Source organism: Petromyzon marinus, chromosome 75, assembly GCF_048934315.1.
Source record: "Petromyzon marinus isolate PM22_M1 ecotype Great Lakes invasive population chromosome 75, UKy_Petmar_22M1.pri1.0, whole genome shotgun sequence".
NCBI classification, from domain to species: Eukaryota; Metazoa; Chordata; class Hyperoartia; order Petromyzontiformes; family Petromyzontidae; genus Petromyzon; species Petromyzon marinus.
This window is the reverse complement of record NC_133741.1, coordinates 3,237,387-3,262,645: the sequence shown is the minus strand read 5'-3', so window position 1 is coordinate 3,262,645 and position 25,259 is coordinate 3,237,387. Positions and strand designations below refer to the sequence as shown.

The following is a 25,259-nucleotide window of genomic DNA, read 5'->3' as shown; positions in this document are numbered from 1 at the left end:
AGCGATGATGAACTTCTCGCTTGCAACTTTCATCAGCGAGCTGAGACCAGGCCACTGTGGATTTAAATGGGATCCTATATGGACACCCACCACGGGAGTGAAAGAATGGCAGGTGCATCTTAGAGATGCTGGAATGCGTGTTGGTAATTACAAGCCTATAGGCTGCACAAATGTCTAGCAGCCTATTACCATTGTTATTGAGCTGATCTGGCCCATGCCTTCCAATCACTCCAGTCCAGGTGCCAGCATCATTACCCACTCGTGCATTAAAGTCACCCAACAGGATGACTGTATCCTGAGAAGCCACTACAGTTAGCGCCTGTGATAGGAGGTCATAGAAGGCATCTGACTCATCGGCCTTGCCTGCATCCCTCCACTGATGTTCATCTCCGGTAGAGGCATAAGTAACCACCACCACTAGTCCTCGCCTCTGGTTGTTGATAATGCAAGCCCACAGTAGCCTGGGGCTTACAGCGTCCCACACCTCACCGCCACGCTCCCACGCCCCCTTCATTCTTTGGTTCAGAAGAAGCGCCACTCCCTGTTGTTTGGCAGTCGTCTGCACCGAGTAGAGGACTGTCCACCCCTCATGGTGACTGGAGCAAGAGTCAGTCCACCCGACCTGAATAGAGCAGAGACCCAGGCAGTACCGATCCAGCTCCCGGCAAAGGAGTGGCAGCCTCTCCTCCGCAGTGAGCATTCGAACGTTCCACGGGGCCACCCGCAGTGGCTTTTTGCCGTTTCTGGAAAAAAACCCGAGGGTGTGTGATCAGTCTCCTGGCTCTGCCAAATGGGGTTTTGCCAGGATACGTCATAGAGGCCTGTACCTCCGGGGCTTCTGGCACAAGCTTAGTCACATTTTGAAACACGTTTTAGTGGTACTTGTTTTGAAAGTGGTGGGGTTATCAGGCCTTCACAAACGTCCTTAGCCCCCCTTTTGGCGCTGTGGCGGCTACAAGCACCTTGAGGGGAAGAGCCTATTTTTGAATTGGCCATTCTCTCCATGGCATTGCTGACATCCACCGCAGCGTTGTCGTCCGGCACCAGCGAGGAGGTTGTTTTCGCCGGACACAGACACACACGCGAGCAAAAGAAGACAAAGATCCCCCGTGTAGCCTGTAACAGACTGTAGGGGGCAAGTGCTGTTAGCGAGCACCTATGCAGGCCGGCACGGCACACAAGGAGGTGGGTGGCCAACACCAAGCCCGGCCGCCTTTGTCTCCCTATTGGCGATCTTTACACATCGCACCAGGTACTCATCTGTGGCACACATACACACACAGACACACACAGACACACTCTGCCGAATTGTCCGCGCGGACCACGTGGCTGGAGCGTCTGTTGGCGGGACGCTCAATGCTCTCGCTGCAGGTCGCTGATTCCGGGCGACTGGCTCGCCCAGTTCAACAACAACACCAGCAGCGGCCTCGTGAGCATCGCTCGGCACCCCAAGTTCAACGCCTCCACGTGGGACTATGATGTGGCCCTGGTGCGCCTGCTCATCAGCTTCAGCCCGTCAGACCACATACGGCCCGCGTGCCTGCCCCACCGTCTCCAGCTGGTGCCTCTGCCGGGAAAATCCTGCTCGGTCATAAGTAGCAATTCTGGTAAAGCGTTTTGTGTCCGTTCGTCCCTTCGTTCATTTGTGCCTACCTCTGTTTGTCCATCTCTTCATCCATCCCGTCAACCATCTGTCCCTACCTCTGTTTGTCCGTCTCTTCATCCATCCCGTCAACCATCTGTCCCTACCTCTGTTTGTCCATTATTTAGTCCGTCCCTTCGTTCATCCGTCCCTCTGCTTGTCCGTTCTTTCGTCCGTCTGTCCCTCCCTCTGTTTGTCTGTCCCTTCATCTGTTCCTTCGTCCATCTGACCATTCCTCTGTTTGTCCATTCTTTCGTCCATCCATACTTTGGTCCGTCCATCCCTTCATGCGTCCGTCCCTCCGTCCGGTTTCTGTTGCCCCCTTTGTCTCTCTCGGGTTAAATGCCTTCTGCGGTTTCAGAAGCACTGCATCGGATTGCCGACGATCGCTGCTAGAGACGCGAACGCGAGCGAGTGACATAAAGTCGGCCGCCTATTGTGGAGGTCATCATCAGCAATGGGGGGGGGGGGGGGGAGGAGGGGGGGGGGTGGCGTGGATACAAATTCAGTCGGCCCAAGGGAAAGCTTTGTGCTGGCCATCCAATCCAGACTCCAAATATACAGCAGCAGCATCAGGCATCGTCAGGGTCAGGATCGAACCCACGAGCTCCTGCGTGCCAGGCGAGGTAGTCAACATCTCCTCGACTCTGTGATGATGAGAGACCCAGACTCCAAATATACAGCAGCAGCAGCAGGCATCGTCAGGGTCGGGATCGAACCCACGAGCTCCTGCGTGCCAGGCGAGGTAGTCAACATCTCCTCGACTCTGTGATGATGAGAGACCCAGACTCCAAATATACAGCAGCAGCAGCAGGCATCGTCAGGGTCGGGATCAAACCCACGAGCTCCTGCGTGCCAGGCGAGGTAGTCAACATCTCCTCGACTCTGTGATGATGAGAGACCCAGACTCCAAATATACAGCAGCAGCAGCAGCAGGCATCGTCAGGGTCGGGATCGAACCCACGAGCTCCTGCGTGCCAGGCGAGGTAGTCAACATCTCCTCGACTCTGTGATGATGAGAGACCCAGACTCCAAATATACAGCAGCAGCAGCAGGCATCGTCAGGGTCAGGATCGAACCCACGAGCTCCTGCGTGCCAGGCGAGGTAGTCAACATCTCCTCGACTCTGTGATGATGAGAGACCCAGACTCCAAATATACAGCAGCAGCAGCAGCAGGCATCGTCAGGGTCAGGATCGAACCCACGAGCTCCTGCGTGCCAGGCGAGGTAGTCAACATCTCCTCGACTCTGTGATGATGAGAGACCCAGACTCCAAATATACAGCAGCAGCAGCAGGCATCGTCAGGGTCAGGATCGAACCCACGAGCTCCTGCGTGCCAGGCGAGGTAGTCAACATCTCCTCGACTCTGTGATGATGAGAGACCCAGACTCCAAATATACAGCAGCAGCAGCAGGCATCGTCAGGGTCGGGATCGAACCCACGAGTTCCTGCACACCAGGCAAGGTAGTTAACATCGCTGAGTGAACCCACGACCTACTGTATACCGGGCGAGGTAGTTAACATCTCCTAGCCACCGCGGTGCCCGCTAATGTGAGACCGGGGGGCTGGGAATCAAACCTGCTGTGCAATCCCCTCCGTCAACCACCCCCCCCCCACTCCCCCACAGGCAACAGTAACATTTGACGTGAAATGGATTAAATGTAACGATCTTGACGAACGTCGTGTGTTGTGTTGTGTGTTTGTTTTGTTTTTTTATTGTGCCCAGGCTACGCCATTGCAAACCGCGTGAGCATCATGGAGCAGAGTGAATGCCAGGTCGTGTTCAACGCCACGGTGACCAGCAGAAATCTCTGTGCCTCCTACAACATCTGCGGGGTAAGTGGAAAAGCCTTGTGTGTGTGTGTGTTAAAATCGAAGGACGCTGCTGCTGGGCAGTTGGAGGCAGTCGCCCTCTTGCAACAACGGAGGGCAGAGGAGCGACGCTCACAGCAACGAGCGGAGCGCCGGGCGGGCTAAAATGGAGCAAGTTGGCACAGTAGGGGGGTTACAGCTTGGTGTGGGTGCATCTACCGGTGGTCATCTCAGTCAGCCAACCCATGGCACTTGCTGGGTCTGTCCCGAGACCTCCTGCACCTAGCCTGGCACAGTATGGGGGGTGTGGTGCATCTACCAGTGGTCATCTCAGTCAGCCGTCCCATGGCACCTACTGGGGTCTGTCCCGAGACCTCCCTGTCAGCGAGCGAGCCTTCGACACTTCACGTGATAGCCTCAAAGTGCACCTAGCCTGGCACAGGCGCCGTGGTGGCGTCACTTAGTCGCCAATCGAATGAAGCGATTTCTCATTAATCCATTGGTCTTCCGAGACCGTACCTTTGAAGGACAATTCTAGAAACGTAAGCACGCACGCTTGGCACAGATGCCACCTAGTTTCACACGGAGTAGGCTTTCGTGACCAATATTATCCGTAATATTATAAATTGCCGTGCCAGGCCTTAATAGGCAGTGCTGCCGCTGCTGCTACTCGCTGCTAACAGCACTTGCCCCAACAGTCTGTCAATATATAAAAATTGCTTTTTTACCCTGTGAATAGGCTACCCCGGGGGATCTTTGGGGAGCGGTGGTCCAACGGTTGGCGCTACAATGCCCTACGAACCCCAGCAGAGACCCAAGTTTGACTCACGCTCAGGGCCACCAACACCAGTGTCAGCGGTCATGTGAACTCAGCCCTGGACCTCCCCTAGGTTTGAATCAGCCTCAAATGAGTACTCAGCCCGATGTGTAAACGCCGCCACTGGGGAAGACAAAGGCGGCCCGGTGTGGTGGTGGTGGTGTTGGTGTTGGCCAACCCACCCCCACCTCGTGTGCCCACAGTTTGCCGGCCTTCATAGGCAGAGCTGCGGCACCCCTCCTCACAGCACTTGGCCCTCCCCCCCGACAGTCTGGCCGGAGGGATCTATGTCTCTGTCTCTCGTGCGCGTGCACCAGGACCACACCTCGCCACTGCTTTGCAAGGAGGTGGACGGGCGCCAGTACGTGACGGGCGTGGGCGGCCGTGGCTCCTGCGGTCCGGCGTCTCTGCTCAACAGGGTCTGGAGGGTCCTGAGCTTCATCAACCAAACCACTTACGGATATTAATGACGTCTTCAGATAAGCACTCGGGTTATACAGTGAGGGAGGGAGGGTGGGTAGGGGAGGGGAGGGAGCGAGGGGGGAGTGAGGGAGTCTGTGTCTCTCTCATCATCATAGTGGCTAGGAGATGTTAACTGCGTCGCCAGGTATACGGAGGTCATCCAGACCCTGACGATGCCTGCTGCTGTATATTTGGAGTCTGCGTCTCTCTCCCCTTGGTCGCATGGATTTTTCTCCTGGTTCTTTGGGTTTTCTCCTCCACATTTATAATCAATGTCACGGCATTTAGAGTATTTGGCTTCTGCTAGAAATGTCCAAACGACGATGATGATGTTGATGTTGAAGTCCACTCCGTTGAGCTGCTTATCGTTTGTGATGGCCAGGGTCACTTCTGACAAAGAGCAACTACACAGCGGCTCTTGTTTCATAGTTTCATTTATTTGGTATAGCCCTGTGAATCGGGTGCAACCGCAACAAACAAAAAAACAAAAACATGAACAAGAAAACATCTTAAAGTGACTTTGTGTTGACTTTGCAAACAGAAAATCCAGGAAAAAACATCAAAATATTCCTGAAATAGCACCGTACACCAACGCTGTGTGCAAAAATCCCAGTGGGATGCAAGTCAAACAACAACAACAACAAGAAAACGTAGATTAAGGCCATCAGTCTAACTCCGTACTACAATAAACAAAAACATGGCCATACCAAAAAACTTTTAGAATTCACCAAAATAAAGCCATAAATGCAATGTAACAGTGATCATAGCAACTGTGACCGATAAAAAAAAACAAGTAGCTACTAACCCTGAAGGAAGTGTTTTGAGATATCTATAGCTTTACATTACAGCAGGAGAAATTGGTAAATTTTACAGGGAAATTAGGAACAGCATACCAGATTAAAAGGCATATTAGCAAATCAACAGATCATGTGTACGTCTACAAAGCTATACATCACAGAATCATGTGCGGAGTTAATTATCATGGTTGCCGCGCCGCTGATGAGCACCGTTGGCTACGTATGGTGTGAAAGAAGTTCAACACACACAGAGACCCATAGACTCACACAGACCCATAGACTAACACAGAGACCCATAGACTCACACAGAGACCCATAAACTCACACAGAGACCCATAGACTCACACAGAGACCCATAGACTCACACAGAGACCCATAGACTCACACAGAGACCCATAGACTCCTTACACAGGAGAGTCTATGGGTCTGTGTGTGCCAGAGAGCAAAAATCTGCAACAATTGTAGTTAAGGTGACGTTTCGTAAGTAATTACAACAAGAACAACAAGCAGCAGTAGCCTTGTCAGGCGACTAGCCTAAAATCGTACATGTTGTCGTGGGTTTACTCCCCAACGTACACACACACCGGTAATTGCTGAACTAAGTAATTAATCAGCAGGTTTTGTTTACGTGACACCAACCCCTTACACTAATTGGGCTGTGGTGTCGGGTGGTGGTGTCGGGTTTAACAACACAACATTTATATTTTACGCCATCTAACAATAAAAAAAACCCATTATGGATAACATTGGTCGCAAAAGCTCCTAACTATTATTACAGGGACTCCTTTACTTACTTACAAGTTAGATTCCAGAGGTCTATTCGTAAGTCAATTTGTTTGAAAGTCCAACTTTACTCCTGTCGAATGGCTTTAAAAGTTGTAGAATCTCCTGTAGATGTAGATTCCCCTGGTTTTTCGAGTTCTGTAGATGATAGATGCCACTGGTGTCTTCACGTTCTGCAGATGTAGATGCCACTGGTTCTTCATGTTCTGCAGATATAGATGACACTGGTTCTTCACGTTCTGCAGATGTAGATGCCGCTGGTTCTTCACATTCTGCAGATGTAGATGCCACTGGTTCTTCACGTTCTGTAGATGTAGATGCAACTGATCCTTAATGTTTTGCAGATATAGATGACACTGTTTCTTCACGTTCTGCAGATGTAGATGCCACTGGTTCTTCATGTTTTGCAGATATAGATGACACTGTTTCTTAACGTTCTGCAGATGTAGATGACACTGTTTCTTCATGTTCTGCAGATGTAGATGCCACTGGTTCTTCACGTTCTGTAGATGTAGATGCCACTGGTTCTTCATGTTTTGCAGATGTAGATGCCACTGGTCTCTTCACGTTCTGCAGATGTAAATGACACTACCGCCATCTATTGCGTGGTGGTTGAACTTATGACTCTCGGTCCGAATGGGAAACTGGGTTGGTTCGTATCTCTGAAAGTTCATAAGTGGAATGTGCGTAAGTAGAAGAGTCCCTAGGCTGTGGCGTTAAACTGATCGAGTGGCGGGTTGTACCAAAAAAGCCTTTTGACAAAATTGCATGCAACGTGGGTTTTCACGGGCCACTTGCGTATATTTTTCCAATTCCCGTAGCCCGCATTGGGACCTCATCGGTGTCGGTTCTAGCTGCAACCGGAAACCCAGTGATCGGAATGCGTCGAGAGGAGTGAAGAAGTCTGAAATTTGAAAGTAAAATCGACCGTTTCTATTGTGTGTACTGATTACAGGTATATATATACTGTATGTGTGTGAGTTTACCGCATATAATGTGATTACAATATGATTGCACGGCAATGTGTATACGTATGTTGCAGATATTAAAAGTGTAAAGGTGTTTGGGGGAACGGTGGGTGTCCATGTGTGCGTTATGTTGGAGGCCTCTACGCAGTTGTGGTACTCAGTCGATCGTCGATTAGATTATCATCACGGTGGCTAGGAGATGTTATACTGTGGTGCCAGGGCTTCGGAGTCACTCTGCAAGCGCTGTGACCCCCCCCCCCCCGCTGCCCCCACACTGAATACTCACACGCAGCGCACACACGTGGTGTCCTGGAATGGGATTGCTTGGCACAACGGGTTTTAATCCGAAGGGTCCCTATAAGGAAAGTTCCACGGTTTCCCGGTGCAAGGGGATTGGCCGACCCTTGCAGGACAATTACATCGCGGTGCCCCTGAATTGGCTCAGTAGTGTATGGGCACAAAAAGGGTTACCGGGCCAGCCGCGATGAAGTCATTCGCGATCATGGGGAGAAGCCGGGGCGGAAAAAGCGAGAAAGACAGACGGTGAGATCAGGGGAGCACAGCAGCACGACCCACAACCCCCTGTATACCAGGCGAGGGAGTTAACACCTCCTCGAAAATCCACGACCTCCTGTACACCAGGAAAAAGAGTTAACATCATACATAATCCACGTCTTCCTGTTTACCAGGTGTGGTAGTTAACATCTATCCCCCCCCCCCCCCCGCCCGCTGGCTCGCCACACAACGGACACCTGGGGAGGTTCTAAATGTGATAAACAAAACAACAAAAAACCCGGTGAAAAAAGGGGGGGGCGGGGGGGGGGCTAATGAGATTCTGCGGTAAATTCCAAAAAATGACATCGAGGCAAATGCCATTAAGAGAACAACACGTACACCGGACAAACAGAAGGGGTCACGGATCTCACCGGACGGCGAGAACTAGCCAGGGGCAGTGAGTCGTTGCGGAACTGCCTGGGGTTTTAAAATACAACACAAGGTTCGAAGCTTAGCTATGTCTCAACATCAGAAAGTCAAAATATAACTAACTTGAGTGTAAGAAGCACAGATCCCTGCCGGCGACACAGATGGGGAACAGAGGGCAATAAGACCCTCGGAATACCCTCGGTAACAACTACGGTATACCACAAATCGTGGTTAAGCATACACCAAATAATTATCATCGAAGCATTAGACCGAGGGTCATTCAGAAGAGATACAATTGCGAAATATGTCAATCACACTTGACCAATATGTATTCCACGGGATCAGAGCCTCGCCAACCGCCTATCTCTTCCGGCAGCTAACACAGCACATGGTAGCAGTAGATAATTATGCAGGGGGGGGAGGGGGGGGGCTCTCCCCATAATATATCAAATACCACGCAAATATGTGAGTGCTGTAAACACTGCTCACAACGTCCTTCGAGTCACTTGCAGAGTCGAAACTGCGTAAGGTGGCGCGGTACCAAGCTATAAGAGGTGCAAAATAAGAATTTCCTTCTCTTAACTATTCCGTGACGAGTGAAAGGAAAAAAAACATGGCAACCGCAGGCACGCACGTGCACAAGCGGCCAACGAATTCAATGGCCACAGCGCTGGCGACAGCGCCGGGTGCCCGACACACACACACACACATCGACGCAGACAGAACCGAGGCAAGTGTGAGGAGTGGCGACCGGCGGACGAGCTGCGATCACAACAACCGCCATTCGCCACTAAGTGGCGGTGACGTCACCACGACGCTTGTGCCAGGCCATGTGCACCTTGAGGCCAAAGTGAAGTTGTCGAACGCCCGCTGGCAGGAGGTCACGGGGCAGACCCAGCAGGTGCCACGGGTCGATTGACTGAGATGACTGCTGGCTGATGCACCACCTGTGCCCCCTACTGTGCCAACCCGCTGTGCTTTAGCCACCCGCCATTCCGCTCGTTGTTGTGAGCGTCGCTCCTCCGCCCTCCGTTGTTGTTGCTGGGCGACTGCCTCCAACTGCCCAATAGCGTCCTTCACGAGCCTCCTCCACAGAGGCCGATCTTGACACCGCTGGTACCGGTCATCGGCAAGTCCACTCAGCTCCACGTCCTCCTGTACCACATCACTCCATCTCTTCTCTAGCCCCGTGCCGCGCCCGTTTAGCCCCCTCGATCCGGCCGAACAAAAGCTGTTTCGGCATGCGGTGGCTGGGCATGCAGGCTACATGACCAGCCATCGCAGCCTTAAAATGACCACGAAACTACGACTTAAATATGTGTTCAACACACACACACACACACGCCATCCCAGTGGCCCTGCTGGGAACCTGAGGCATTGTCGGTACAAGGAACGCTGTACCGCGTAAGCCGCTAATTCAACAAGTGCCAAGATTATTCTTGGTTCTCTCGGTAAAGTCACCACCACGTAGAAGGGAAACAATAAAATAATAAAAATATAAAACAATAAAATTATCACGACGTTTCGACTGCAACACAAGCAGTAATCATCATCAGGTGTGAAAACCACGGCAAGAAAATTTTAAAAAAGTGGCGTTTTTTTTAAACGTCAGCACCACGTGGTGCTAACGTTTAAAAATAAATAAATAAAACGCCACTTTTTTCAAATTTTCTTGCCGTGGTTTTCACACCTGATGATGATTGCTGCTTGTGTCGCAGTCGCAACGTCGTGAGAATTGTATTGTTTTATATTTGTATTATTTTATTGTTTCCCTTCTACGTGACTTTACCGAAAGAACCAAGAATATGAATCCCTGCAGTCACGAAAGCTTTAAATCAAAATTTCAGTGCCAAGATTGTTATTAGTCCCGAGGGTAGAGCCAGGCCACGCTGGGGGGCATGAAAGGGAAGTCCCGAGGCTGAATCAGGGCTGTCGTTTGGAATGGAACCCGTTGTGCTACTGTACGTCTTCGTCTTCATCTCCTCGGCATCGTGGGTCAGGCAGCGTGCCGGCTGTCCTGACCTGTTTTTAGTTATCCCGCGTGTGAACAGACGTGTCGAATGTAGAATAAACGAATGTGTCTCCTACTATTAGTGTGTCTCTGAAGTGAACTACTACGCTCGTAACTAATCGGGGCATTGTTGACACGACATACCTTACTGGCTGTGCCGGATGGTGGAGGGCTACGGCACAACATTTCAGTGACGCGCGGTGAGTTCAATGGCTGGGGAGGCACTGGCTAGTGTCAGAGCCAGATTCACACACTGAGGGGGGGGGGGGCGTGGCCTCACGGAGGGGGGGGGCGTGGCCTCGCCGAGGGGGGCGTGGCCTCACTGAGGTGGGCGTGTTAGACACGTCCCCCTCAGTGAGGCACGTGCGATAGCTGCCTCCCCTGGTGCTTTTTCATTGCAATTTCATGACAAGACCTGCGAGCCTGAATATTTTTATACACGTACTTGAAATAAGTTTACTGGCGTATAGAAGGCGAGGACATGAAATGAAGGGGTCTACAAACATCACATTGGTGACGTACTGAGATAGTAACAGGCACGTGCTTATTGCCGCGCTCCATCCAGTTACTGAGGGGTTGCGCAATCGGAGGGGAGGCTGAGCGCGTCGCTGCCTCACCTCTCGTCCCTTCCTGCAGTATTTGTAGCGGGGCTCCGCGAATTTGGCGACTTTGACTATAAAAATGATTGGAATCGTTACAGAAATGACATTCATGACACGGGCCAGTGGGAAAATGTTGAAATGTATCTTATTTTATTATTCTTTATTTTTGATTTTTCGTAACAGCTATTTTCATTGGGGCACGACAGGTGAGGCTCTGCTTGGCCCTGCCTCCCCTGACCGCACGTCCCTGCAACATTTATACTTTACGCGATCTAATCTGAAAAAAAAACACCTTTATTACGAGTCTTATTTAACTCGGCTCTTAAACGGTGGTTCGGTGTCGCAAGCCCCCGGTTTGGGATCTAATTTAATTTCTCGTTTGTCTGTGTGCGAGAAAATGCGCACGCGAGAGACACAACAACAACAACGACAACTACAAAAAACAGTGGAAATTATAAACCCGGCCTCGAAGATCAGTGCCCACTGCAGTTTTAAAGAACCAGAATTGAGATGCAGTCGATCGTCGGTTATCTGGCACGGGGCAATTCTTATTCTTGTCTAAGAATATGAATTACTGCAGTCACGAAAACTTTAAATCAAAATTTAGGGCAATTCTTGTTTCCGGCTGCTTTCCAACAACATTATCCGGCGGTTCCCGGTGGCGATGCGACAAAGCCGGCGACACCGGTGATCGGCGCCGTGCGTGCGTGAATGGCCTCTCCCTTGGCCGACTCAGCCTCAAATGAGTACCTGGTGCGGTTGTGTGTCGTGAACATCGCCACTTGGGAGACAAAGGCGGTCGGGCGTGGTGCTGGCCACCCACCGCCCCTGTGCGTGCCGCAGTTGCCGGCCTTCACAGGTGCTGCTGCTCGCTACTACTAACAGCACTTGCCCCTACAGCCCTGCTAGAGGCTACACGGGGGATCTTTGTCTGTGTGTAGGTGCTGCTACTCGCTACTACTGACAGCACTTGCCCCTACAGCCTGCTAGAGGCTACACGGGGGATCTTTGTCTGTGTGTAGGTGCTGCTACTCGCTACTACTAACAGCACTTGTCCCTACAGCCTGCTAGAGGCTACACGGGGGATCTTTGTCTGTGTATAGGCGCTGCTACTCGCTACTACTAACAGCACTTGCCCCTACAGCCTGCTAGAGGCTACACGGGGGATCTTTGTCTGTGTATAGGCGCTGCTACTCGCTACTACTAACAGCACTTGCCCCTACAGCCTGCTAGAGGCTACACGGGGATCTTTGTCTGTGTATAGGTGCTGCTACTCGCTACTACTAACAGCACTTGCCCCTACAGCCTGCTAGAGGCTACACGGGGGATCTTTGTCTGTGTATAGGTGCTGTTACTCGCTATTACTAACAGCACTTGCCCCTGCAGCCTGCTAGAGGCTACACGGGGGATCTTTGTCTGTGTATAGGGGCTGCTATTTGCTACTACTAATAGCACTTGCCCCAACAATCCATTGAGGCTATACTGGGGGGGGATTTTTGTCTTTGAAGACGTGCTTGATTCCAGATGTCATAATTTAAATGTTGCCACACATTATACACTGCGACATTGACAATAAAAAAAACTCCAAATATACAGCAGGCGTCAGTATCGGGATCGAAGCCACGACCTCCCGTATACCAGGCGTTGTAGTTAACATCTCATAGCCACTGTGGTGATGATGAGAGAGAGAGAGACACCGCAAACTCCAAATATACAGTATGTGTCAGGATTGGGAGTCTACGGGTCTCTGTGTAAATGAGTCTGTGTGAGTCTACGTCTCTCTGTGTGATGTGTGAGTCTGTGTGTGAGTCTACGTCTCTGTGTGTGTGTGAGTCTGTGTGAGTCTACGTCTCTCTGTGTGAGTCTGTGTGAGTCTAGGTCTCTGTGTGTGTGTGTGAGTCTACGTCTATCTGTGTGAGTCTACGTCTCTCTGTGTGTGTGTGAGTCTGTGTGAGTCTACGTCTCTCTGTGTGAGTCTACGTCTCTCTGTGTGAGTCTACGTCTGTGTGTGTGTGTCTACGTCTCTCTGTGAGAGTCTGTGTGAGTCTACGTCTCTCTGTGTGAGTCTGTGTGAGTCTAGGTCTCTGTGTGTGTGTGTGAGTCTACGTCTATCTGTGTGAGTCTACGTCTCTCTGTGTGTGTGTGAGTCTGTGTGAGTCTACGTCTCTCTGTGTGAGTCTACGTCTCTCTGTGTGAGTCTACGTCTGTGTGTGTGTGTCTACGTCTCTCTGTGAGAGTCTGTGTGAGTCTACGTCTCTCTGTGTGTGTGAGTCTGTGTGAGTCTACGTCTCTCTGTGTGAGTGAGTCTGTGTGAGTCTACGTCTCTCTGTGTGAGTCTACGTCTCTCTGTGTGAGTGTGAGTCTAACGTCTCTCTTCCCCCCCCCCCTCTTTCTCTCCCCGTTTATCAAACTCCATCAGATTCGCCAGGACACCCGCAGCTGAGAAGCGCTTCGAGTCCGGTTGGCAGGTGAGGGGGTGGAATTTTTTTTTAGTCAAGGATTTGAAAGGGAAATAAAGCAAACTGGTTTTCGCGACTCAGGCATAGCTGCCAACCCCTTATCAGTTCATAATCTTATCACAGACCAATTCAGACCTTTCTAGATTTGAAGCTTTTGCGACTGCAAGTATCCATACTCTTTGGTTCTATATTCGGTACAAGTCACGTAGGTAAAAAAATTAAATAAAACAATAAAATTATAAATCACGACGTTTCGGCCACAACACAAGTGGCCTTCATCAGGTGAAGGGACCGGACCTCTGGACAGTCCGGTCCGGTCCCTTCACCTGATGGAGGCCACTTGTGTTTTGGCCGAAACGTCGTGATTTTTTATTGTTTTTTTACCTACGTGACTTTACCGAATTCAGACCTTATTGGTCACTCCGGGCCCTTATAAATCTCAACGGTCATCCTACAAAGTCTTATCACAAGGGAGAAACCACAAGCAAATAGACACTCACCACTATTACGCTCACCACTATTAAACTCACCACTACACTCACCACTACACTCACCACTACACTCACCACTACACTCACCACTACACTCACCACGACATAGCTGCCAACCCCTTAACAGTGCCTACCTTATTACGGACCAATCCAAGCCTTATTGGTCATCCTACAAAGTCCCATCACAAGGGAGAAACCACAAGCAAATAGACACTCACCACTATTACACTCACCACTATTACACTCACCACTACACTCACAACTACACTCACCACTACACTCACCACGACATAGCTGCCAACCCCTTAACAGTGCCTACCTTATTACGGACCAATCCAAGCCTTATTGGTCATCCTACAAAGTCCCATCACAAGGGAGAAACCACAAGCAAATAGACACTCACCACTATTACACTCACCACTATTACACTCACCGCTACACTCACCACGACACTCACCACGACATAGCTGCCAACCCCTTATCAATGCCTACCTTATTACGGACCAATTAAAGCCTTATTGGTCATCCTACAAAGTCCCATCACAAGGGAGAAACCACAAGCAAATAGACAATTATTATTATAATAATTTTATTGCTTGCCATGTATTGCAGCGGCCGTGCCCCGCATTGACCTGCAAACTCAATTTCCCTGTACAAGAATGCGGGGTAAACCACATGGGTTGCGACAGGAATGGTCCTCACCGATGCGCCTCGCACGTGGCACGCAAGCCATCGAGCGACGTTAATTCACAAAGGGCCATCAAAACGCGCGCGTCCAATCGCGGATGGGGGTTAGCGGGAGGGGTCAGGTCTGTGAAGCTGCCACGAGTAGGGAGTTCGTAATAAAGCGCCCCGGGGTTTAGAAGCGACGGGGTTGGTGGGGTGGGGCGGGCAGATAATGCGGGCAGGCAAATCTCGCGTTCGCATTCTGCAAAGACGCTTGGCACCCGAGGCAGGTGAGTGAGCGAGTCTGTGAGTACGTGAGTGAGCGAATGTGAGTGAGTGCGTGTGAGTGTGTGTTTGCGTGCGTTAGTGATTTGTGTGAGTGTGTGTGTGTGAGTTAGTGAGTGAGTGAGTCTGTGAGTGAGTCTGTGAGTGTGTGTGTGTGAGTCTGTGTGTGAGTGAGTCTGTGAGTGAGTTAGTGATTGTGTGAGTCAGTGTGTGTGTGAGTGTGTGGCACCTGGGTCTGCCCCGTGACCTCCTGCCAGCGGGCGTTCGACACTTCACGTGGCCTCAGGGTGCACATAGCCTGGCACAAGCGTCGTGGTGACGTCACCGCCACTTAGTGGCGAATGGCGGTTGTTGTTGTTTGTGTGCGTTAGTGATTGTGTGAGTGAGTGTGTGAGTTAGTGAGTGAGTCTGTGAGTGAGTCTGTGAGTATGTGAGTGCGTGTGTGTAATTGTGTGAGTAAGTCTGTGAGTGTGTGAGTGTGTGAGCGAGTGTGTGAGTGTGTGTTTGAGTGAGTTAGTGATTGTGTGAGTGTGTGATTGTGTGAGTGAGTGTGTGAGTTAGTGATTGTGTGAGTGAGTGTGTGATTATGTGAGTGAGGGTGTGATTGTGTGAGTGTGTGTGTGAGTTAGTGATTGTGTGAGTGAGTGTGTGATTGTGTGAGTGTGTGATTGTGTGATTGAGTGTGTGAGTGCGTGTGTGTGAGAGTGTGTGATTGTGTGAGAGAGTGTGTGAGTGTGTGTTTGAGTGAGTGTTATTGAGTGAGTGAGTGTGAGTGTGTGAGTGTGTGTGTGTGAGTTAGTGAGTGTGTGAGTGAGTGTGTGATTGTGTGAGTGAGTGTGTGAGTGAGTGAGTGTGTGAGTTAGTGAGTGTGTGAGTGAGTGTGTGAGTGAGTGAGTGTGTGAGTGAGTGAGTGTGTGAGTGTGTGATTGTGTGAGTGAGTGTGTGATTATGTGAGTGTGTGAGTGTGTGAGTGTGTGAGTCAGTGTGTGAGTTAGTGATTGTGTGAGTGAGTCTTTGGGTGTGTGAGTATGTGAGTGAGTGTGTGAGTTAGTGATTGTGTGAGTGAGTGTGTGAGTGAGTGTGTGTGATTGTGTGAGTGAGTGTGTGAGTGAGTGTTTGAGTGTGTGTGAGTGAGTGTGTGATTGTGTGAGTGAGTGTGTGAGTTACTGATTGTGTGATTGTGTGAGTGAGTTAGTGATTGTGTGTGATTGTGTGATTGTGTGTGTGAGAGTGTGCGTTAGTGATTGTGTGCGATTGTGTGATTGTGTGAGTGTGTGTGATTGTGTGAGAGTGTGAGTTAGTGATTGAGTGTGATTGTGTGTTTGTGTGTGATTGTATGAGTGTGTGAGTTAATTATTATGAGTGAGTTAGTGATTGTGTGAGTAATTGTGAGTTAGTGATTGTGTGATTGTTGTGCTGGACGGGCAACGCTGTCGTGGGCAGTGCTGGGGGTGGGGGGGGCAATTCCGATTGGCCTTTCCCCTGATGACATTTGTATCCATCACAGCGGCCAAATGGGGGCTCTGGATGGGTGCGAGGGGCTGGTAACCCATCCACCTTAAATTAATTACCACTAAGCCACGACGAAAAAATTTAATGAATAAGCTTGTCCCGGAGGCCCTGGGGGGACAGGCGTCTATGACGTCTCCTGGCCAAACCCCATTTGGCGGAGCAAGGAGACTGAATCATTACCCTCGAGGATGGCCCTGGTGGTCCCCCTCTTTAAGAAGGGGGACCGCACAGACTGAAACAACGACAGGGGCATCTCACTCCTCAGTGTGCCGGGAAAGGTCCTGGCAAGGATTTGTTCAACATCGCCTTGCCAGGCACGCTGAGGAGAGGCTTGCGGAGCCCCAATGTAGTTTCAGGAAAGGGCGGTCCTGCACAGATGCCATATTTTCTGTCAGTCTGCTACAGCAGAGGTGTAGGGAATTCCAACAAGACTTACATCTCTGCTTTATTGACCTGGTCAAGGCCTATGATACCATCCGTAGGCCTGGGCTCTGGGTTGTTCTTCGTGCTTTCGGAGTCCCTAACCCTCTGCTCACGATCATTAAGAACCTTCATGATGGTAAAACGGCCCTGGTAAACTACGTGGCTGGGAGTCGGAGCCATTCCCTGTTCACCTTGGGGTGCAACAGGGATGTCCTCTGGCTCCCACATTATTTCACATCTTTTTCGACCACGTAGTTCGTGAAGCCTTCAATAGCTGTACCGGGGGAATCTCCATCTGGTACAGATATAATGGGAGGCTGATCGATGCCCGAGAGTGGTCACGGGATGGCTCCCTATTGCTCAACTACGTTATGTATGCTGATGATCTGTTAATTGCTGCTCACTCAGAGGAGGAGTTGGAGGCGCTGCTGCTGAACCTGGAGCTTGCCACTAAGAGGTGGGGACTTACCATCAGCCCCACCAAAACTAAGCACCTGCCTGGGTATTTTGTACCATTGGATACTCCACCCCCACAACTCCCAATTGGTGATAGGGCAGTTGTGGAGAGAGTGGAGAGTTTCCCATACCTGGGCAGTGTGCTCATGACCGGCTCCAGTTTAAAAGCAGAGGTCTCACTCCGAATGAGTCGAGCGGCAATATCTTTTCATCGGTTGCGTAACGCTGTGTGGAAGCTACCTTGTCTGTCGCTCCGCACTAAGCTTCAGGTCTTCTCGGCCACAGTCATTCCTTCCCTTCTCTACGCCTGCGAAACGTGGACCCCCCTAATGGAACATCTTCGCCGGTTAGAAATATTTAGGCTGGCCTGCCTATGAACCATCCTGGGTTTAACCAGAGTGGATTGTGTGAGGAGCTCAAAAATCCTTGAAAGATCTGGGCAAGGTCCCATCGGTGAGCTCCTCCTTCAGGCAAGGCTGCGTTGGCTGGGCCATGTAGCACGCATGCCCAGTCATTGAATGTCTAAACAGCTTTTGTTCAGCCGGATAAAGGGGGCTAAATGAGCACAGCACGGGCTAGAGAAGAGATGGAGTGATGCGATACAGGAGGATGTGGAGCTGAGTGGATTTGCCGATAACCAGCGGTGTCAAGATCGGCCTCTGTGGAAGAGGCTCGTGAAGAACGCTACTGGGCAGTTGGAGGCAGTCACCATCCAACAACAATGGAGGGCAGAGGAGCGACGCTCACAACAACGATCGGAGCGCCAGGCGGCTAAAGCACAACAGGTTGGCACAGTAGGGGGCACAGGTGGTGCATCAGCCAGTCATCTCAGTCAGTGGACCCATGGCACTTGGGTCTGCCCCGTGACCTCCTGCCAGCGGGCGTTCGACACTTCACGTGGCCTCAACGTGCACATGGCCTGGCACGAGCGCTGTTGGCGACGTCACCGCCACTTATTGGCGAATGGCGGTTGCTGTCGAGTGTATGAGTTAGTGAGTGCGTGCGTGAGTGCGTGCGTGCGTATGTGAGTGAGTGAGTGTGTGAGTGTGAGCTTCGTGCGTGTGTAGTGTAGTATGTAGCGGCGAGCGGTAGTGCAGCGGTTAGCGCTGCACTGCACTACAAAACCCTGCGACCCGGGTTCGATTCTCGCTCACGGCCAACACCAGTGGGGAACATCTGAACCGGTCTTGGGCCTCCACTAGGTCGACTCAGCCTCAAATGAGTACCTGGCGCGTGTGCGTAATAACATCGCCATTGGGGGAGACAAAGGCGGCCGGGTCGTAGTGGTGCTGGCCACCTACTCCCTCTGCGTGTGCCAGAGCGCCGGACTTCTTAGGTACTCGCTAACAGCACTTGCCCCAACAGTCTGTTACAGGCTACACGGGGGATCTTTGCCTTTGTAGCGTCGTGGTCAGCGACGCTGCGCTGGAAACCCGGTTTTACCCGAGTTCGATTCCCAACACCGTTGACAGCGATGCCTCCTCCCCCCTTAGGTCGACTCAGCCTCAAATGAGTGGCGGTGGTGTTGCAGTGAACATCGCCACTGGGGATACAAAGGCGGCCGGGCGGGCGCGGTTCTAAGCCACAGCCTTCTCGATGGCATTTGACTTCCTTTGGTGTAGGCCACTCAGTTGCATGCATTGCTATTGTCATTATCAGAGCCATCCGTGATATAGGTGTTAAACTATCGGAGATATGTTTGTGTGCACGTTTGTTTTTCTTGTTGTTTTGCCACGGGTCTCTACCGTGTATGCTGGTTAATGCGGGAACTTGACACTTTACAAAAAAGATGTGATCATCTTTGTGGTGTTTGACAGGCGTTAACAGCTATTCGTATAATTTGTCTGATACCGGCAGAGAGATTATCCCATAGGCAGCGTGCATCTTTTGAGAGTGCTTCAAAACATGTTAACACTTATATTCTTGGTTCTTTCGGTAAAGTCGCGTAGAAGGGAATCAATGAAATAATCAAAATATGAAACAATAAAATTATCACGACGTTTTGACTGCAACACAACAAGCAATCATCATCAGGTGTGAAAACCACAGCAATACAATTTTTTTTTCAAATTATCTTGCTGTGGTTTTCACACCTGATGATTATTGCTGCTTGTGTTGCAGTCGAAACGTCGTGAGAATTTTATTGTTTTATATTTTTATTCTATTATTGTTTCCCTTCTACGTGGCGGTGACTTTACCGAAAGAACCAGGAATATGAATCCCTGCAGTCACAAAAGCTTTAAATAAAAATGTACATGAACACTTCTGAGAATCTTGATTTGAAGCTTTCGTGACTGCAGGAATCGATACTCTTAGGTTATTTTTGGCAAATGCACGCTTTCCCACCTGATGATGGACGCTTGTGTTGCGCCCGAAACGTCGCGATTCATTTTAATTTATACCTACGTGACTTTACTTCTGAAAATGTGCAACAACACGGCGATAAATGTGCTGATGCCTCCAGCCTCTGGAGACCACCTGTAGACGACATCAGGCAACGCGTTGACATCGATGGCGAACAAGTGGGACACTCTTGACTTCTTGAAGCTATTAACATTACACTTGTTATCATTTTTTTTCGATTTTAAGCTTTTCGTGACTGCAGGGATTAATGACATTGGTGCTTTCGGTGAAGTCACCACCACCACGTAGAAGGGAAACATTAAAATAATAAAAATATAAAGCAATAAAATTATTGTAAAACAATAAAATTACTATTGTTGGTTCTTTCGGTAAAGTCACCACCACGTAGAAGGGAAACATTAAAATAATAAAAATATAAAACAATATAATTATTGTAAAACAATTAAATTATTGTTCTTGGTTCTTTCGGTAAAGTCACCACCACGTATAAGGGAAACATTAAAATAATAAAAATATAAAACAATAAAATTATTGTAAAACAATAAAATTCTTATTCTTGGTTCTTTCGCTAAAGTCACCACCACGTAGAAGGGAAACATTAAAATAATAAAAATATAAACAATAAAATTATTGTAAAACAATTAAATTATTGTTCTTGGTTCTTTCGGTAAAGTCACCGCCACGTAGAAGGGAAACAATAAAATAATAAAAATATAAAGCAATAAAATTATTGTTAAACAATAAAATTATTATTCTTGGTTCTTTCGGTAAAGTCACCACCACGTAGAAGGGAAACATTAAAATAATAAAAATAGAAAACAATAAAATTATTGTAAAACAATACTAATTTTTTTCTTGGTTCTTTCGGTAAAGTCACCACCACGTAGAAGGGAAACATTAAAATAATAAAAATAGAAAACAATAAAATTATTGTAAAACAATTAAATTATTATTCTTGGTTCTTTCGGTAAAGTCACCACCACGTATAAGGGAAACATTAAAATAATAAAAATATAAAGCAATAAAATTATTGTAAAACAATACAATTATTATTCTTGGTTATTTCGGTAAAGTCACCACCACGTAGAAGGGAAACATTAAAATAATAAAAAAATAAAAAAAAATTGTAAAACCATAAAATTATTATTCTTGGCTCTTTTGGTAAAGTCACCACCACGTAGAAGGGAAACATTAAAATAATAAAAATATAAAACAATAATTTTTTTGTAAAACAATAAAATTATTATTCTTGGTTCTTTCGGTAAAGTCACCACCACGTAGAAGGGAAACATTAAAATAATACAAAAATATAAAACAATAAAATTATTGTAAAAAATTAAATTATTATTCTTGGTTCTTTCGGTAAAGTCACGACCACGTAGAAGGGAAAAATTAAAATAAAAAAATATTAAACAATAAAATTATTGTATAACAATAAAATTATTATTCTTGGTTCTTTCGCTAAAGTCACAACCACGTAGAAGGGAAACATTAAAATAATAGTATAAAACAATAAAATTATTGTAAAACCATAAAATTATTATTCTTGGTTCTTTCGGTAAAGTCACCACCACGTAGAAGGGAAACATTAAAATAATAAAAATATAAAACAATAAAATTTTTGTAAAACAATAAAATTATTATTCTTGGTTCTTTCGGTAAAGTCACCACCACGTAGAAGGGAAACATTAAAATAATAAAAAAATATATAAAACAATAAAATTATTGTAAAACAATAAAATTATTATTCTTGGTTCTTTCGGTAAAGTCACCACCACGTAGAAGGGAAACATTAAAATAATAAAACAATATAAAACAATAAAATTATTGTAAAACAATAAAATTATTATTCTTGGTTCTTTCGGTAAAGTCACCACCACGTAGAAGGGAAACATTAAAATAATAAAAATATAAAACAATAAAATTATTGTAAAGCAATAAAATTATTGTAAAACAATTAAATTATTATTCTTGGTTCTTTCGGTAAAGTCACCACCACGTAGAAGGGAAACATTAAAATAATACAAATATAAAACAATAAAATTATTTAAAACAATAAAATTATTATTCTTGGTTCTTTCGGTAAAGTCACCACCACGTAGAAGGGAAACATTAAAATAATAAAAGTATAAAACAATAAAATTATTGTAAAACAATAAAATTATTATTCTTGGTTCTTTCGGTAAAGTCACCACCACGTAGAAGGGAAACATTAAAATAATAAAAGTATAAAACAATACAATTATTGTAAAACAATAAAATTATTATTCTTGGTTCTTTCGGTAAAGTCACCACCACGTAGAAGGGAAACAATAAAATAATAAATATATAAAACAATAAAATTTTTGTAAAACAATAAAATTCATATTCTTGGTTCTTTCGGTAAAGTCACCACCACGTAGAAGGGAAACATTAAAATAATAAAAATATAAAACAATTAAATTATTGTAAAACAATAAAATTCATATTCTTGGTTCTTTCGGTAAAGTCACCACCACGTAGAAGGGAAACATTAAAATAATAAAAATATAAAACAATTAAATTATTGTAAAACAATAAAATTCATATTCTTGGTTCTTTCGGAAAAGTCACCACCACGTAGAAGGGAAATAATAAAATGATAAAAAAAATTGAATATCGTGAGAATTTTATTGTTTTTTATATATTTTTTATTATTCTATTATTTCCCTTCTTACGTGGTGGCTTTATCGAAAGAACCAAGAATGTTTGTTATCGTGTTTCGGTGTATTATCCGTCCTTATTTCGCTGTGTTAGTTTGCTACGCCACTCCCCCGCACCGCACCTCCGATCGGCAACACGCTTGGGCTACGTACGGTGGTGCGAAAAAAGTTCAACCACAAACAACGACAAAGATCCCCCGTGTAGCCTCAACAGACTGTTGGGGGCAAGTGCTGTTAGCGAGTAGCAGCACCTTTGAAGGCCGGCACTGTGACACACGCAGAGGGGGTGGGTGGCCAGCAACCACGCCCGGTCGCCTTTGTCTTCCCCCCCCCCCCGCCCCAGTGGCGATGTTCACACACCGCACCAGGTACTCATTTGAGGCTGAGTCGACCTAGGGGAGGAGGCCCAGGACCGGTTCAGGTAATCGTCAATGTTGGTGTTGGTGGCCGGGAGTGGGGAATCCAACTCGGGTCGCCGGGTTCGTGGTGCAGTGCGCTAACCGCTGTGCCACCACTCCCCACACTCACACACAAAGTCTCCCCTGTAGCAGACTGTTGGGGTCTATGGGTCTATGTGTGAGTCTATGGGTCTATGTGTGAGTCTATGGGTCTCTGTGTGTCTCTGTGTGAGTCTATGGGTCTCTGTGTGTCTATGGGTCTTCGTGTGAGTCTATGGGTCTCTGTGTGAGTCTATGGGTCTGTGTGTGAGTCTATGGGTCTCTGTGTGAGTCTATGGGTCTCTGTGCGAGTCTATGGGTCTTTGTGTGAGTCTATGGGTCTCTGTGTGAGTCTATGGGACTCTATGTGATTATATGGGTCTCTGTGTGAGTCTATGGGACTCTGTGTGAGTCCATGGGTCTCTGTGTGAGTCTATGGGTCTCTGTGTGAGTCTATGTGTCTCTGTGTGAGTCTACTGGTCTCCGTGTGAGTCTATGGGTCTCTGTGTGAGTCTATGGGTCTCTGTGCGAGTCTATGGGTCTCTGTGTAAGTCTATGGGTCTCTGTGTGCGTCTATGGGTCTCTTTGTGAATCTATAGGTTTCTGTATGAATCTATGGGTCTCTGTGTGAGTCTATGGGTCTCTGTGTGAGTCTATGGGTCTCTGTGTGTCTATGGGTCTTCGTGTGAGTCTATGGGTCTATGTGTGAGTTTATGGGTCCCTGTGTGAGTCTATGGGTCTCTGGGTGAGTCTATGGGTATCTGTGTGTCTATGGGGTTTCCTGTGCGTCGATGGGTCTCTTTGCGAGTCTATGGGTCTTCGTGTGAGTCTATGGGTGTCTCTGTGTAAGTATATGGGTCTTCGTGTGAGTCTATAGGTCTATGTGTGAGTCTATAGGTCCCTGTGTGTCTATGGGTCTTCGTGTGAGTCTATGGGTCTCTGTGTGAGTATATGGGTCTTCGTGTGAGTCTATGGGTCTATGTGTGAGTCTATAGGTGTCTGTGTGTCTATGGGTCTTCGTGTGAGTCAATGGTCTATGAATGAGTCTAAGGGTCTCTGTGTGAGTCTATGGGTCTCTGTGTGAGTCTATGGGTCTCCGTGTGAATCTATGGGTCTCTGTGTATCTATGGGTCTTCGTGTGAGTCTATGGGTCTATGTGTGAGTCTATGGGTCTCTATGTGAGTCTATGGGTCTCTGTGTGAATCTATAGGTCTCTGTGTGAATCTATAGGTCTCTGCATGAGTCTATGGGTCTCTGTGTGAGTCTATGGGTCTCTGTGTGAGTCCATGGGTCTCTGTGTGAGTCTATGGGTCTTCGTGTGAGTCTATGGGTCTCTGTGAGTTTACGGTCTCTGTGTGAGTCCATGGGTCTCTGTGTTAGTCTGTGGGTGAGTCTATGGGTCTCTGTGAGTCTATGGGTATCTGTGTGAGTCTATGGGTCTCTGTGCGAGTCTATGGGTCTATGTGTGAGTCTATGGGTCTCTGTGTGAGTCTATGCGTTTTTGTGTGAGTCTATGGGTCTCTGTGTGAGTCTATGGGTCTCTGTGTGTCTATGGTCTTCGTGTGAGTCTATGGGTCTATGGGTCTATGTATGAGTCTATGGGTCTCTGTGTGAGTCTATGGGTCTCTGTGTGAGTCTATGGGTCTCCGTGTGAGTCTATGGGTCTCTGTGAGTCTATGGGTCTCTGTGTGAGTCCATGGGTCTCTGTGTGAGTCTATGGGTCTCTGTGTGAGTCTATGGGTCTTCGTGTGAGTCTATGGGTCTCTGTGAGTCTATGGGTCTCTGTGTGAGTCCATGGGTCTCTGTGTGAGTCTATGGGTCTCTGTGTGAGTCTATGGGTCTCTGTGTGAGTGTATGTGTGAGTCTATGGGTCTGTGTGTGAGACTATGGGTTTTTGTGGGTCTATGGGTCTCTGTGTGTCTATGGGTCTTCGTTTGAGTCTATGGGTCTCTGTGTGAGTCTATGGGTCTCTGTGTGAGTCTATGGGTCTCTGTGTGAGTTTATGAGTTTCTGTGTGAGTCTATGGGTCTCTGTGTGAGTCTATAGGTCTCTGTGTGAGTGTATGGGTCTCTGTGTGAGTCTATGGGTCTCTGTGTGAGTTTATGAGTTTCTGTGTGAGTCTATGGGTCTCTGTGTGAGTCTATAGTTCTCTGTGTGAGTGTATGGGTCTCTGTGTGATTCTATGGGTCTCTGTGTGAGTCTATGGGTTTCTGTGTGAGTCTATGTATCTGTGTGTAACTTCTTTCGCACCGTACGTAGCCAACGGTGCTTATCACTGGGTGTTGGTGGCCGTCAGCGGGAATCGATCCCGGATCGACGGCTTCGTAGCGAAGCGTATTGCTACCCGCTGCACCACCGCTCCCCACACAAAGACAAAGATCCCTCTTGTAGCCTCTTGGGGCAAGTGCTGTTAGCGATTAGCAGCACCATTGACGGCCGGTGCTGTGGCAGGCGGTGTTTGTGGGTGGCCATCAACCACGCTAGGCCGCCTTTGTCTCTCTCAAACAAACATTTATAAATCATTTCAGGTCTCAATTGATTGTTCACGCTTACAGTGGCTTTCAGACAGCATACATTAAATTTTTCGTCTCCCCCCTCCTCTTTTCAGAACATAGATGGACTAGTCCTTCTAAATAAACTGCCAAATTGCTGCGCGTGGCGCTAAC

The 25,259-nt window shown here is 47.9% G+C and overlaps 1 protein-coding gene across 2 annotated transcripts in view; it reads left to right on the top strand.

The window, feature by feature from the left end:
* The window catches only part of LOC116957492 (transmembrane protease serine 9-like), a 53,528-nt gene extending 46,142 nt beyond the window's left edge, over positions 1–7,386 (top strand). For both annotated transcript variants that reach the window (XM_032979671.2, XM_032979672.2), the window contains exons 9-11: positions 1,372–1,607; positions 3,370–3,479; positions 4,590–7,386. In XM_032979671.2, the coding sequence (XP_032835562.1) occupies positions 1,372–1,607; positions 3,370–3,479; positions 4,590–4,739 (496 nt within the window). In that variant the 3' untranslated portion in view covers positions 4,740–7,386. The remainder of the gene's footprint in view (positions 1–1,371; positions 1,608–3,369; positions 3,480–4,589) is intronic.
* Positions 7,387–25,259: the final 17,873 nt, after the last annotated feature.